The 16,102-nt window shown below is 38.8% G+C and overlaps 1 protein-coding gene across 3 annotated transcripts in view; it reads left to right on the top strand.

Moving 5' to 3' along the window:
• SIM1 (SIM bHLH transcription factor 1) overlaps window positions 1–11,136 on the top strand; it is a 49,551-nt gene extending 38,415 nt beyond the window's left edge. For all 3 annotated transcript variants that reach the window (XM_038133553.1, XM_038133554.1, XM_038133555.1), the window contains 2 exons: window positions 2,916–3,321; window positions 5,560–11,136. In XM_038133553.1, the coding sequence (XP_037989481.1) occupies window positions 2,916–3,321; window positions 5,560–6,290 (1,137 nt within the window). In that variant the 3' untranslated portion in view covers window positions 6,291–11,136. The remainder of the gene's footprint in view (window positions 1–2,915; window positions 3,322–5,559) is intronic.
• The last annotated feature ends 4,966 nt before the right edge of the window (window positions 11,137–16,102 follow it).

Raw genomic sequence — 16,102 nt, 5'->3', positions numbered from 1 at the left:
GAGCCTAATTCTGACTTGAGAGATAGTGTTTCCACTCCCATTTCAGTAAAGCAATATCTTTGATCACCCTTTCATTTCTCCCCCATCAACATGTCACACATGCCCATATTTGAAGTCTCCACCTGTCAACATCAGATTCCCAGAAAAGGCAGTGGTTGGACTGCAGCAGTGGAGGCAGCCTGAGGATCCCAAATAGAGATGTGGCTGGCTTTAAAGGAAATTAGACATATTTTTGCCCTGTGTCTGCTTATGTTGCACCTTAGGAGTAAGTAGTCATATCAAACCTTGGCAGAAAATATGGGCCACAAGCAATTGACTGTGTTAATTTAATTCTGTCAGTGGCCTAGCCCCTGCCACGGGTCAGATCTCAAATAATCTTCATTCACATCAAGTAGGAAGAAGATGAGTCAGGTATTGTTGGTCTTGATACATGGTTCTATGATATAAGACAGTGCATTTCTGAGATACTAGACATAAATCCTATGAGATAATTTCCCTTTCTTTAAGAAAAGTGCACAAGGGCCTTTTGTGATTAGGTTCAAGAGAAAAGCAGAAATTGCACAACTTTTCAGTTAAATGAAGATATTCCTTTCAAGAGAAGCTATGTTGGACACTGAAGCGTCCTTAGAAAAAGAGAACTAATAGAAGAATATCTAGCAGAGATAGGGTAGGAAATTAAAGAGTTTTCAGTTTGAAAGATACTCTGGCATTTATTATCATCATAAATACTCCAAAAAAGAAATTTCATTATAATATTATTAGAAATTAATTTTCCTTGTCCTTCTCATGAAAGAAATACATACTAGGAGTATTATTTTTAATAAGAAAATGAATGAACTCTTGACTTTTCTATATTTGCATTTAGGCTTATACTGTATAACATTTCTGCTTAACTTTTAAAATTAAAAAAAATCTGGTTTATACAAGTCAAATTCAAAAAGAGCAATAAACACAGTTCTGAAATTAAAAACAGATGAAAATGTAATTTTCTTTTTACAAATTTTTCTTTCCAGATAAAATTTACTAACTGGTAATCTTGTTAATAATTTCTAATTTTTTAAATAAGAAACTTAATTTTATCACTTTTTTTTTGTAAACAAGCTTACAGTAATTTTTGTTTTATAAAAAAAGCTTACAATAATCCAGCTGTTATTTGTAAAAGTGTTTTTGTGATTAAGCAGTTTGTAGATGTTAGGTCTGAAAGGATAACAGAAGAGACAGATGCTCCATTTGATGACAATAACACTGTGGTGACTGACCAAAGCTCCTAGTTAGTGTATGTTGAGTTACTGACATTTAAAAGAGCTCTTTTGTGGCTCTGTAACTATCTAACCTTCATGAAAATTCATGTTTTTCCTTTCATCTCTAAACCTTTCTGATGAGTATCATGGCACTAACTTTCTGACCTCCTCCATGTCTACTGGTAGGCTTGCTGCATGTGGGTATTCTTTTGACAACTAATAACAAAATATAATTGACTTCCTCAAAGCCATGGCACTTTCTTTGTTTCCTTTAAATAATCTATCATGTTCACAACCTAAACAGTATTCACAAATATAAACTGGAATACTGAAGCAATGCCCAATTAAATGCCAAAAACTCCACTGATGTTGCACACATGGTTTAAGTTTCTCTAAGTCAAACATCTGGTAAGTACTTTCGATTGGTAAGTGCATAAAACCTTGATCCTGGCTGATAATGAGGAGTTTCATAGCAACTTAATCTAATGAAAAGGAAGGTAACCTTATGTTAGGCCTATTAAAAGAAAAGACAGAGTGGGCATATGGAAGGTGAGTGATGGAATGGGAGAATTCCAAGGTTTCATGTTGTAATACATTGATTTGTGACATGAGTGTGCAGTGCTGAAGAGGTGAGCATGTACAGCTTTGGTCTCATCCTAGCCCATAATCATGGGTGAAATTGATTTAAAAATGTTCCGTGAAGTTTGACAGTTCCAATAAATAAAAAGATTTAAAAATGAGATAGCTAAATCCTAGGAGGTTTAATAAACATTCTTTTCCTTTCCCAAAAGCTATCTAAAAGTTGGAAGCATTCATTATGAATATCTAGAAATATGTGACATTTAACTTAACCCTTACTTCTCTCTAAACAAATGCTCATGTTCCTGTCCTGACTAATTTTCCAACAACCTACTAGTTGCTTTTCTGTGTTGGGAGGGCCCCGCTTTAGTGAGGGTGAACAATGCTCACTCTGCCTGCTTTGATTAGCAGTCACCTTTACTGGCAAATAGTTTCTGGATTTTCCTTATTCCCATACTGCAATAGAGCTGGGATTTTTAGTTTCCTACCTATCTGCCATCACTTTAGAGCTTTACCTTTCAAAATTGTTGGCGGTGCCAACTTTTCCCTCCTAATTAGAGGAAATAAGTTCAAAGATACAACTCCAAGTAAGGAAAAAAACATCAACAAGCAAAACATGAGAAAAAGAGAGTGAACCCTTAGTAAGAATCCTTCAAATACATTCGGTTTCAATTTGGCATGTGAGAATGCTCCAGGAGCAGTGTTATTTCAGTCCCTTTTGGGAGTGTTTTGCTGAAGTGCATTGGAGCACCTTGGCTGAGCATAAGCACAGCTTTCAAAGCAACAAGAAAAACCTGGACATACTAAAAATATATTGAATTGCAACATTGATGTTTCTGAGCCTAATATTACACATCATAAAGGAGATGGCTGTTAAGGGCCGACATGGGATGTTTTAGATTTTCATGAGGTCTGTCCTGTCATCTGTGAGCTCATTACAGAGTGTTGTACAGGAAAGGACCAGGAGCCCAATCAGAAGGTGCAGACATGCTCACAAAAAACACACTGTCACATACACACTCTGCTTCCCGGTGCAGTTACTTGCTGATTTCACCCAGGTGTGGTAATTCCCATGCTGCTTCTCCTGTTTTGCAGTATTCTGGATTTCACACGGAGAGATCCGAGTCTGACCACGAGAGCCAGTGGGGTGGGAGCCCCCTGACCGATACAGCTTCTCCGCAGCTTCTGGAGCCCGCGGACAGAGCGAGCTCCCAGCACCACGACATCTCCTGTGCCTACAGACAGTACTCAGACCGCAGCGCGCTCTGCTACGGTTTTGCACTCGACCACTCCAGGCTGGCTGATGACAGGCATTTCCACACTCAGGCCTGTGAAGGAGGCAGATGCGAAGCTGGCCGGTATTTCCTTGGCACGCCGCAGCCGGGAAGGGAGAGCTGGTGGGGCTCTCGTTCAGCGTTGCCTCTGACTAAGTCGTCCCCTGAGAGCAGGGAAGCGTATGAGAACAGTATGCCCCACATAACGTCAGTGCACAGGATTCATGGTAAGACATAACAAGGATTTGCAGAAGCGACACCATCTCAGCTAAAGCAATACGACGGAAACATACAGCTGTTTATGTGAAAGATGGGAAATGAGATGCTTTTGGTGTATGTTCTTGTCTCAGAGATCGCATCTGCGGAGACGAGGAATATTTCAAATTCAAGCTGAGTTGAGTTTTATAGTCTGGTTTATAAGAAGCAAAATATAGTTTTGCTGTATTTTCATTGTGAAATTAGGGTGGAAACATGTGACTGAGGAGATTTTAAGCATGATCTTAAAAATATAAACAAAATAATCCGCTTGATAGAAAAGTGGTTTTTATTAGACTTAGAATCAAGACATTTATTAGACTTAGGATCAAGAATATATTTAGCAAAAAATTATAGGTAAATCCACGCTAGATAATAAAAAATCTTGAAAGCTGTTGGAGAAATTGTTCTCCGAGTGACTTTTTTCCTACTGGTTATTACTAGATTCTGTATGATTTGAAATTTATTTAAAGTTGGCTATTGAAATTGATAGTTGTTTTTGGTTTCAGACATTTACCCTCAGTGATAATTTTTAGCCAATTTAAATCTCTCCATCATTTCAGCACCAAGCCTGAAATTTCCTTTAGTTTCTGACAGGTTACAACTCAGTGCATTAGCACATTTTCAAACACTGACGCTAATAAAAACACCATAGTGAAAGCCTGATACTGGGTTTGGAAAAGTCCAAAGGTCCTTGGTTTCAAAATTATAGGCTTAGTCTTGGAAGACAGTAACAGGCCCTAAAGTCAGAATTCAAGGTTTTAAGGATGGATGCAATATAAAAAAAAAATTTTCCTGAACATAGAAATATCAGACCAAGGTACAAATGGAAAAGCATTAGATATTGATTGCATACCTCTATCAAGAATAATGGAAAATATAATTTGGTTTTAGTGTGTTGTTCGACTTTGCTGTAATTTCAGGTGCTGCAGGTTTGGTTTTTTTTTTTTGGTTTTTTTTTTTTGGTTTTTTTTTTTCATGTCAAGTATTACCTTTTCAGTAGGTCTTCAGTCTGCTCTTAGAGGATGTGAAGGATAAATTCATGTCCATGATACTCCACAGTGTAGTACTTCCTCAGCACTGGCAGGATATTTTTCTTGCAAAAGCCCATCACTGATTTTTCTAGTTAACTCTGCAATGCAGTGGTATTGGTCTGCAGCCCAAACAGATCTGTATGCCTTGACCCAACACAAAACAGGGGAAACTTCATGTGCTAGTCTGAAAATGGGTTTGCTTTGAGGAGTACTGTCAGCCAACCCAAAGAGAACTTTGTGTGTGCCAAGGCAGAGGCGTTGATAAGTAACACACGCAAATCCCACGCAGGCCCTCCTGCAGGAATGCATCTCAGCAAATCAAGCCCTTTATCATAATGTTGACCATTCAGGTTTTAGAGCCACTCACTTTCTTCCTGGTGAGGACTGACAGGTATGATTCTGTCCTTTCAGCTATTTGCAAGCTAAACACCTTCTCTGATATGTCTATGGGCCTTATTTTTTAAAGAGAGGTAAGAATGTAATAATATTTTCCCATTTCAAAAGCAAATATTTATGCATGAGGATATGACATCACATTTTTACAGTGTCCCTGTCTAACAGCTATGGGTTCTTGAGCTTTTGAAGAAGAGTTACTTCATTACTTGTGGCTATTTGTTGTTGTGTATCCTGCCTAAAGTCTCTGCATAACCACAAGATATTTCCCAATGCTGTCTCTGTTTTAGCTCCTGGAAAGGCTGGAATGTTGTACATTTGTAATTCCCTAAGATTTTTTATTTTTACTATGGCCTAAATTCACTCAGACCTTGTTGATGCAAAGAGGTAGTAAGGGGCCAGGGGCCTGAACAGTGGCATTGAAGGCACTTAGACGTGCCCTAGGACACTCTGCCTGGCCTCTAGCTGCTCCAAAAGAGCTGCTTTTGAGTTGCTTCCATACTGCAGGGCTTATGCAGGTACTTGGCTATACAAGAATCTATCAGGTGGCACCAGATACCTGTGTTGAGGTGCTTAGATCGCTCTGTATATCTTCAGCTGTGTAACTTGTTTCAAGTGGAGACACTGGAAACTAGAGTTTGTCACTGAAAAGCAAGAGGTCTTTTTTGCTGACTGCTATGACCCACCCCTGACTTGATTTTCTGTGTGTGAAATTGGGTTCAGATTACATGTTTTTCAAGATCACTTAAACCTCAGTGCTTGTCTCCTGTCTCTCTTTCCTAGGAAGAGGACACTGGGATGAGGACAGTGTTGTTAGCTCACCCGATCCTGGCTCTGCCAGCGAGTCAGGCGACCGATACCGTACTGAGCAGTATCAGAACAGTCCGCATGAGCCCAGCAAAATTGAAACTCTCATAAGAGCTACCCAGCAAATGATTAAAGAAGAAGAAAACAGGCTACAGCTGCGGAAAACCACACCTGACCCACTGGTCTCCATTAATGGCACAGGGAAGAAGCACGCTATCTGTTTTGCGAGCTACCCTCAGCAGCAGCTGGCAGCGGACGTCTGCCGCGTCCCAACAGTTGCCAACACTCCTCCTTGTGAACACATCCAGCAGCGGGATGGAAAGATTATGAGCCCACATGAAAATGACTACGACAACAGCCCCACAACACTGTCTAGGATAAGCAGCCCCAGTTCTGATCGAATATCAAAATCTAGTTTGGTACTTGCTAAAGACTACCTGCATTCAGACATGTCCCCTCATCAAACCCAAGGAGACCACCCAGCAGCCTCTCCAAATTATTACAGCTCCCACAGGCAGTACTTTGATAAGCATGCTTATACACTAACTGGATATGCCCTGGAGCATCTATATGACACTGAAACAATTAGAAACTATTCGCTAGGCTGTAATGGATCCCACTTTGATGTGACTTCTCACTTACGGATGCAGCAAGATCCAGCACAAGGACACAAGGGAACATCTGTTATAATAACCAATGGAAGCTGACACTTTTTTCCTAAAAACTTTTGCGCTTTAAAAAATAACCTTTGAGATCTAATTGGAAAATATTCTATGTTTTCATGCCCTTGTCCTTACCAGCATTTCTCATACCACAGTGCACTAGAAAGAAGAACCTAAGGTTTGGGGGGATAAGTTAGTTAAAACACATTACTTAAGGAAAAAAACCAAATGCACTGGCATGCAGGGTTAGAGTAAACGGAGCTAAATGCAAAGTTGGTGCCACGCATGCTGGGAAGGATAGAAGAGGTTCAGGCACAGAGTACTTGTGGCAGAGCAGTTTATCCACATTGTGTAAGAGGTGTTGTTTGGAAACACTGCCAAGGGCAGATCTTCTGAACTGCATAGGTACCAGGCCACAGAACTGCTATGCACTCTTTTTACACAGGAAGTTGGCATGTGTTCCTTCAAAATACACAACAAAATGTGTATTTCTGGTGATTTATTTACTCCCCAGAGGCCAAGTATGTTATGCTGCTGTATGGCATAAAGCATCCGTGGCTGACCAATATAAAATCAAAAAAGGGAGAAAGAAGAGAGAACTCCTTGAATTGTTATGTCCTTGTGTACTCACGAACATAGCTATTTACATATGCTTGATTTGAAAAGAGTCCTTATGATTAGTATGGTCAAATGTTTACCTCTACTGTATTAAAAAGAAAGGGGTGTTCTCACTGTAGTTTTGAGAAACGCAAAGGGCTTGCTTGTCTTGCTGTAGAGATGGGAGATGGTTCTCACATTTTTGAAAGGTTGCCCATGGTGTCTAGTGGAGTGAAATGGAAGAAAATTGCCTGGAGAAACAGGGAGAATAGACTGGAATTAGGAGTGGTCCAAGGTAAACACTTAACCCTGTAGCTAAGTATGTCATTTAGTAATAATTATAAAATAAGGAAAAGTGGCTGAATAATTAAGAATTAATTTAAAACACACAAGGAACTCAATAGAATCATAGAAATAGTGCTGTAAAATACAAATGCAGTTGCATAAATGTAAAAATACATGAGTCAAGAATAGGTAAAAACTCTTTGGCAGTTTATCTAACTTCTGATAAAGTTTTGGAGTAAATTAAGAGAGTATAGAATATCATAACTACTCTGTCTGAAACACAGTGAAGTAACAGGCATGACCTTGATAAAGAAACATAAATTCTCTTCTTGATTGCAGCAGATAATTTAATGAATATCAGAAAATATTACGGATATTAAAATCAGCCATATGTACATAAAAAAAAAGTAGAGGGAAATCTGTGTTCCAAGGAATTAAATTGTATTAAGAATTCTGGTATTATCAAGGCCTGTCCTGGAGTTATACAAGACATCAAAAGAGGCAGAGGAACTTTTTTAAAATTTTTAATAACCTCATGAACAAAGAGACTGATTAATTGGAAAAGAATAAATGCAAACATATGCTAAAAATGTAAAATAGGGCATTCGTAGTCACAATTGCTAGACCCGTCCTTTTTTGTATGGCATTTATATGGTCCTAAAGTTGACTGCAACAGGAGGGACCATTGCTCCCTCTTATGCCAATGTGGAGGAAAGGGGACCTGAGGTGGTTGCTAAAATGAGATTAGCTCTAAGACTAGCTTAATTTGTAACATTCAGAAGCTCAACATATGGGACTGAGTCATCAATGGGACTAAATATAAACCAGCATGCTATGGGTGGGTTAAAAATACTGTTTCCAAATAAAACTAATCAGAAGCAAAAGCTAAATAATAACATTATAAACCACGTAAGTAGAGACGTACTTGAAAGCAGAGGAAATTACCTCGCTGAACTTGGAATACTGTGTATAGTCCTGATCACTCCAAAGCAGATTGTGAATCTTGAATTGAGTAGTACCTTACTCCATAAGCAACCTTTGTTGACTGCAGTGTGATCGCTCCTGGTGAAATGCACGTTGAACACAAGGGAGAACAACACAGTCTGGTCTTTATTATCTAAACCTCATAACAAAAAAGGTGGAGCAGAGCTCAGCAAAAGATAAAGAGACTGAAAGATCTAATAAAAGCTTTAAATAAACTGGGTCTGTCATCTTTGTGAGGGAAAGGAGTAAGGGGTAATGTCAGTGATGTGCACCAAACTCTGCACAGAGGAGAGATAAATAATGGTCTAAAACTATTTGAACTAGTGGCAGAAATGAGAGACAGGGCACTGAATGATAACAAAGGCAAAATGAGAACAAAATTATTGGGCAAGAAGTTTATTTGACTCATTGCCAAATGTATAATGAAGGTCAAAAAGAGAAGCAGATAGAGATTTTTTTGTTTGTTTGTTTAAAGATAACAACAAGGCAAATAATTGAGGGGAAGAAAAACATTGACAGCTGTTAACTCAGAGGAAGAAATGGACCAAAATGGACTTCTTTCAGCCCAAGAATTGTACATACTCCTAAAGCATAGGAATAAGAAAGTATTTTTGATAAATTTAGTTCAGGATACATATTTATTTCACTTGTTCCTATGAATAATATGAATAAACTTGTACTTGGAGTCTCATTTTACAGTATTAAAATACAATTTGCAAAGCGAATTAGAATAGAGGTACATGGTATCATACTATCCCTAGAAGTACATAAAAACCACGCCTAAGTGTCAATATTACTCTGTATTTCAAAAGAGCCTCCTAAACTGTTTGAATGAATGGGTTTTTCTCAGCACTCAAATCTGTTGGGATCACGAAGCACTCTTGCTTTCAAGTTCTTAGTTGGAAGGCAACAGAGTTCTGCAGACCAGCTGCAGTTCCCTGGCTGTGGTCTAATGGTCACAAGTAGCCAGGAAACCACACTTTGGCGACTGTTGCATTTGCATTCTGACAGGAACCTTTGAAAAACAGAAGACTTACAAGACCAACAGGCACAGCATAAGATGCTACAGGACTTCACCTAGGAAAAGAGGCCTGTGTGCTATGCAATAAACCTCCCCCATCCTTATTTACAGTGATCCCAAGACTATAGTTATTTATTCCTATTTTCAATAGTTCTAGTCCACTACAAAGGCAAAAAATGCACTGCAATGAATGGAGTAAATCAGTAGAGGTGTTTCTACATGCAGCCATGTTGTGCTACAAGCAAAGGCTGAAGCTCTCCTCATGGGATTCCAGCAACTGGCAGTCCTTAGCACTTCAATACAGTATGCTGGAGATGGATGTCTTTTGTCAGCTTGTTTGCTATCCTGCTTCTTTAGATAGCCAGGAATTTCTTCTTAATTGACAGAAAGCATTGAGTTTTGCAAACATAGACTCTGCATGCTTCATGCTACATGAAAGCAAGTCTGCAATCTTAATTATAGCATATAATATCAACTGCAGCTCATATTACATGTGCTTTTCAATATGGTATAAAGCTTATTTTTTCCATTACATATTTATGTAATTCAAATTTTCATTTAGTATCCTTCAAGGATATCATCTCTGTTTTTATGTTTCTCCTTTTTCCAAATCAGATGGGAAGAAATATCTTGCAAAATTGAAAGAGGCAAGGCATTTGAACCAAATAAGTTTCAAATGTACCACATTAGCTAAAGGTTATAAGTTTAAATAAGGTATGTATGTTGTGTTTTGGAATAGAAACAATATAAATTGCTGTATTGCATCATTTCTCTAACATTATGCTGGTTTGCTATTAACACGAAATTAATATTTTGCAACTACTGCAACTACAGAGTGACCACACCTCTTCCAAACCATTTCTTGTTGATGTCAGTGGATGGTGCATTATGGTTTTTGTGCATTACAATCTCGGTACATCTCTTTTACTTAAAGAAATAAAAAACCTTCTAGTCTTTATATGGAATCTCACCCCATGGGCATAGAGCTTGTGGTTCTGGACAAATTTGCAAAGCAATTCTTAAATTGAAAGAAGAACCTTACTCAGCAATTTGTCCCATTTATCCAAATGGGAATATATGTGGAGTAAGGTGCTACTTAGCATGTGCAAGGGAAGGAAAGCTGACTTCTGATAATAGGTTTGAGGGTTGTTTTGTAATTCTTTTTTCCTTAAATCTCAAGATGTGAGTATGGAACTATGGAAGGTAATAACTCTAATGGCTGTGTTTCTATAAAAGTGGTTGTTTATGTTCGGAAAAAATGAGTGCATCTCTCCCAGCCCCAAAATTATTATCTTAAGCTTTAAAAATAGCTTTTGTTGATCTGTCTGCAATACTGCCGTGGGTTACACAGTGAAATTCTGCTCTTTTAAAGTCCTTTAATCACTGTTATCTGACTCTCATTTTTGTCTCTACACATGCAGCATTTATTCATTAATGTCCCCAAGTATGTTAACCACCATATGTTCATTTATGTGAGCATGCTGAGTGAGTTGGAAAAAATAAAAGGTGGCATATTATTTCTGGAAAAGGCAAAGCCACCCCCAAAAATCAGCCTGGCTGTTCCAAAGGTCAGATAACCTTTCAATCACGGAACAAAGCTGCGGCATACGCGTTGGTTTCAGACCTTCTGCATACAAAACTGTATGTAATGGGGATTATAGCACCCGGTTCCAGGATTAGACCTGCCTATGTCTATTTTAAGGTGGCTGTAGTTAATGTCTGGCAAAAAATGGATTCAGGCCCTGCTCTTTCCTTGAGTTGCAAGTTTACTTAAAGCACCTAAGAGCCTTAAGGCAATACAGGCTTTGTTATTAGGAACAATGGTGGATGAACATGCTTTCCTGTAGGTATACTGGCTTAACTCCAGATAGCTCCATAGTGTGGAGCATAAACTATTTTATTTGCAGTTAGTATTGATGGTTAAATATTTCAGCTGTGTGCACTGAGAAACAAAAAAAAAAAAACCCAAAAAAAAACCAAACCAAAACCAACCAAAACCAACAAAACCCAAACCAACCCCAAAAACAACAAGAACAAAAAAAGGAAATCAACCCCCCCTCCCTCCCCCCCAGATTTCTGTAACCTTCAGTTTGGTGTTTTGAAAGTTTTCTAGAGGTATGGCTGAGGATTCAGCTGTTATTTTGAGGACCAGAAAAATGAAATAGTCCTCTGTTCAGAACAGTGAGAGCACTAGTGTGATTCCATTTCACATTTCCTTAGGGCATTTATTAAAGAAAAAAATGCTATGAGGTTAAACTTCACTGTGGCATTTAGCTTATGTGTACAAGAGTTCCATAGATAAATCTGGCTCTAAGTTTTCAGGAATATATCCCTTTTTGAAAAGAGTTCATTTATGACTCCACCTATAAAGCTGTATTTCAAAGGAAAGATCAAATATAGGATGAAAAAAGATTTTTTTTTTTTCTGGTTGCATTCCCTATTTAATTCCCCTCTCGCACAAATTTTTTATATCTTTCCTATTGTTCTAGGATTCCAAATGTAATTTTAAACATTTTTATTTATTGCAATTTGAACTGCATTTATTATTTTCCTTTACAGCTACTGATACATTGGGAAGTTTCAAAGTGCAAGAAACAATCTTTTTCACACAATACAAAATGTTGGCACCTTTACATTCTAAGTAAATAAAATCTATGAGAAAAAGTATGCTTAGGGCACTGCAACTTTTTCCCAAGGTAAATATTTCAATGCATAAAATATACTAATCCAACAAAAAGAAAGCACTTAAGACATGATGAAGAATTTCATGTTTGCTTTAAACCAATGGTTACATTTAAGGACAAAAAGACACAGATTGCCAGTGTTTCAAATAACATGCTTTGCAATGTAAAGGGTCTAGTGACATTGTAGCATAACATCTGTAGTTTCCCTTTGGAATGTAATGTAGAAAATATAATTTAGTTATGTCAACAATATCTTGCAAAGTGTTCCCATTTATAATTATTTATATTGTAAATAGCTTTCTGAAGTAAATTTGAAGTTAATGTGCATAAGATGTATTTATTATGTGAAGATTTTTTGTTTGTTTAAAATATAGCTACCAATATGCAGTTTTTGTCTGTTTTTCTAGATTTTTAAACTAAGGATTGTCCTATACAGTATACATTTTCAGGAATCTATTTTAATTAATAAGAATATTTCCTAGCATTGGGAGGGGACAGGGTAAAGTAATTTATTTTGGTTCCTGTGAATCCTAAATGCTCTCTGAATCTTGAAAGGAATTTATCAGCTATGAAGAGACACTGATAAGATACTGCTACCTCATTCAAAATGCCTCAATCTGCTCAAATACTATTCTTTAAGGAAGAACTTAATTAAGATTAATTATCTATTTGTGAATTATCTGCCTTACATTTTGAAGCCATCCTGAGGTACCCCTTTGCCTCAGCTAAATCAGCTTGCTGACTTGGAGCATGATGCCCATTAGGTGCTTAAAACAGTGTATTCAGAGAGCAGTGCTCTGACAAAGAAATAGGTGAGAAGTTCTGTTAAATTGCCCTCAGACCTGAGAGCTGGCTATGACCTGAAGGTTTGTGCTTGGATATCTCAACAGACCCAGAGTAACAGGAGCCAATGGGCAGCATCTCAGCTGCTGTAACCCTTGCCTGGTCTGGGGTTTAGGTCCTTCTGGGCTCGAGTTCTAAGTCACAGCTCTTACTTTCTAGGCCAGTTTCTGAGCCATCTAACCCTGTCCTCTCCGACACTGTCACTGAGTCTCTTCCCTGCTGGGAACAAATGCAAGACAGATGGTCTCAGAGAGTGAAACTGGTGCGGTGGTCAGGTGAGAGAGCAGCTTTCTCTAGAGAGAAAGGGGTTGTCCACACATTTCCCACTCACAAGACAAAACAAATACATGAGCATCAGGGGTGTGATGCACAGAAGAGTCAGTTTTGAGTCTCAGGTAAATTAAATGCATAAAAGGGAGATACAGTTTTGTCATTAGCCCTTTCCTGCTGCATGGATGTAGGTGCTTGATTCTTAGAGGCACTCCTGAGGACTGGGGAATACCCTGCAGAATTGAGTTAGAAGTTTAAACTGCATTCATGATGTCGGCATTTCCTATGGGTTAATTTAGGCAGTTCACCTCTCCTTGGCCTGAATTTTGGTCCTGGTTCTCATGCAGGTAGGAAATGGCATTATATTTTCACCAAACTATTCTGTTTAGCAGTGCAACACATGCCGAGTGTCTTTCTCTTCCTTTCCTTTCCTTTCCTTTCCTTTCCTTTCCTTTCCTTTCCTTTCCTTTCCTTTCCTTTCCTTTCCTTTCCTTTCCTTCCCTTTCCTTTCCTTTCCTTTCCTTTCCTTTCCTTTCCTTTCCTTTCCTTTCCTTTCCTTCCCTTCCCTTCCCTTCCCTTCCCTTCCCTTCCCTTCCCTTCCCTTCCCTTCCCTTCCCTTCCCTTCCCTTCCCTTCCCTTCCCTTCCCTTCCCTTCCCTTCCCTTCCCTTCCCTTCCCTTCCCTTCCCTTCCCTTCCCTTCCCTTTCTTTTTCTTTCCTCTCTCTCTCTCTGTCTCTCTGTCCCTCTCTCTTTTCATAGGTGAGGGGTTTCAGAAATGCCCTTTTTTGGCCTACCTCTCTCTGAAGCCCACACTAAGATCCACAGGCAGTCATGAGACCACATTGTTCCCCCTAGGACAAGAGTAGTCCTAGTTCATGTTAAGCACTGCAACAAATCTCAGTGTCATCCTCATCTATGCGTTCTTCAAGTCCTGCCACTCCATGCCAGCTCCTCAGTCTCTTTTCTGGTGCCTGAAGGCAGCTATTGTCCACTGGTGTCTATTCACTCTTGATTTCCATGCTCATTGGCAAATTGTTCTGCACTGAGGAAATCTGCTGTCATGGCCTTTGTAATAAAAGTGTGCAATACCATCAGGAACTTCCTCTATCCACATATGGTGGCCATCAGAGGCTTCAGCATCAGCAATTTCATTTGATACAGCTCCTCTGACTGTCAGAAGGTCACAAATAGCCTGCTGTGTGCCTGTGTGAGTAAAAGGGGCTATCCACCACACCACAAAGCCTGATGGACTACATGGCTAATGCATGCAAGAAGCATTCTGGACTGTGGTCCCCAGGCCAGGTGCAAGGCTGGGTATACACGGAAAGAGCTCGGCCTCACCATTACTAAGATTTCTCTTCCTTGCAGACATCTCTCTCTGCCACAGTCTGCCACAGTCTGCCATTGCCTTTCTCCCACAGTCTGTCATCTTGATTTTGTCTTTCAGAGGAATTATCTGCTCTATTTCCCTTTCCTCCCTTCTGCCCCAAGCCCTGGTCTGTGATCTAGCTTGCTCAGCTCTAGCTTCTTCTCTTGATCCTGCAAATTAGGTGTTCCTTTTGATGAGGAAAATGGCTATCTGGCAACAGTTTCCATTACATGTTTTCTCTTTTCCCTTTCCCTCCTTTATGCAGCTACTGTCCATGTCATTCTGAGGACCCTGCAATCCTTTTCTCTCAGGCATTAGTTCTGCTACAAGAAAGCTACTGGTTGAGGGAATGGAGGTGATGAACTTTTCTGAAAATCTACAGACAAAAGATGATAGATGCCTTCAGCATACCAAATATGCCAGCTACTTTAGCTGCATTGCAAAATGTCGTCACTTCTGGCTTGCAAACAGAAGGTAAAGATGAAAACTGAGACCAGAGGGCATACACCTGTATTTGAAAATAACAACAAAAGCTACAACCAGATGCATCTGGGAGGGAAACTTAAAAATTGGGTCATTTTCTAAACGTGTATTAAATTACATGCAAATAATTAAATGTTCATTATTGCTGTTCATCTCATCACTATTTTTCATTTATGCATTATTATCATGAGCTGTCATCAGTTTTGTCATTTTGTCATGTTATCTGTATTTTTTCTTTTTGATCTATACTATTTTTTAATCTATAAATAAAAGTATTCTATAATAAAAGTATTAATATAAAATGCAGAGCAGAAACTGACACCTGGAAAATAGAACCCAGAAAGTATCACCATATTTCAAGCTTTCAACTGACTTTAAGCCTCATGATTTTGTACCCAGTGGATCAGGTGGTAAATTTCACATGGGAGCCAATTTTCACATCCAGTCATATCATATTCCTAGGAATTGTTAATATGACGTATTTCAAAGCTATATCAATGCTCTGTTGCAAGTAGATAAACTTGTACATTATCAAATGTATTACAATTTTGGATCTTTTTTTACTTTTTCTGACAAGGAGATGTGAGAATATGGTGATAAGAGTTTAAGGTACTTTTTCAAACTGGATGCTTTCAATTTATCCTCAAGATACATTTCCACAGACAATCTCATTCACTTTCAAAGGGCAAGCTGTAATCTTTCTACAGCTCCTTCTATCTCCCTTGAAGCTTGAGACAGTTCTGAACTGTCTGTATACTTGGGATCTGCTAGAACAGCTTTGATGCTACACTGATTTCTGATACCTACCATGATTGCCTGCCTACCCGTTCATCACATGGCAAAACTCTAGCTTGTAGAGTTTTCAAGTGCAAGAGAGCTGAAATAGCAGTGAGCACCACACCAGCATTTAAAAACACTTTTTTACATTAGCATTGTCTATTTTACGAGGTAAAGCACATTAGGCTGCCACCCTTCTTCTGTGCTATTATCTTCACAAGTGGTAAGAAAACCAAGGAAGAAGGTATCAGAAGATGTGAAACTATACTTTTTCTCCTATATTGTCTAGCAAAACTTAGTGAAGATGCAAGAGATTATTGTCATTACACAGAGTAAATGCTTGCCCAGTGGAGTCCTGCCTGTATGCACCAGATAAGGCAACTTTGCTGGGAATGCCCTTCTGCTCTGCCAGAGCTAGTGACACCACACTGGTGTGTACAAGCTAGCCAAAATTCCATGCATGAATGCCAGTGTTTTCTAAATTGGTGATGTGTCCTGTCAAAAGACATTCAGATTGTTGTCTGCTGAGCCTTTTGCTCCTTTTC

This window comes from Motacilla alba, chromosome 3, assembly GCF_015832195.1.
Source record: "Motacilla alba alba isolate MOTALB_02 chromosome 3, Motacilla_alba_V1.0_pri, whole genome shotgun sequence".
NCBI classification, from domain to species: Eukaryota; Metazoa; Chordata; class Aves; order Passeriformes; family Motacillidae; genus Motacilla; species Motacilla alba.
Note: the sequence above shows the minus strand (reverse complement) of the source record. Positions and strands in the feature narration are given on the sequence as shown.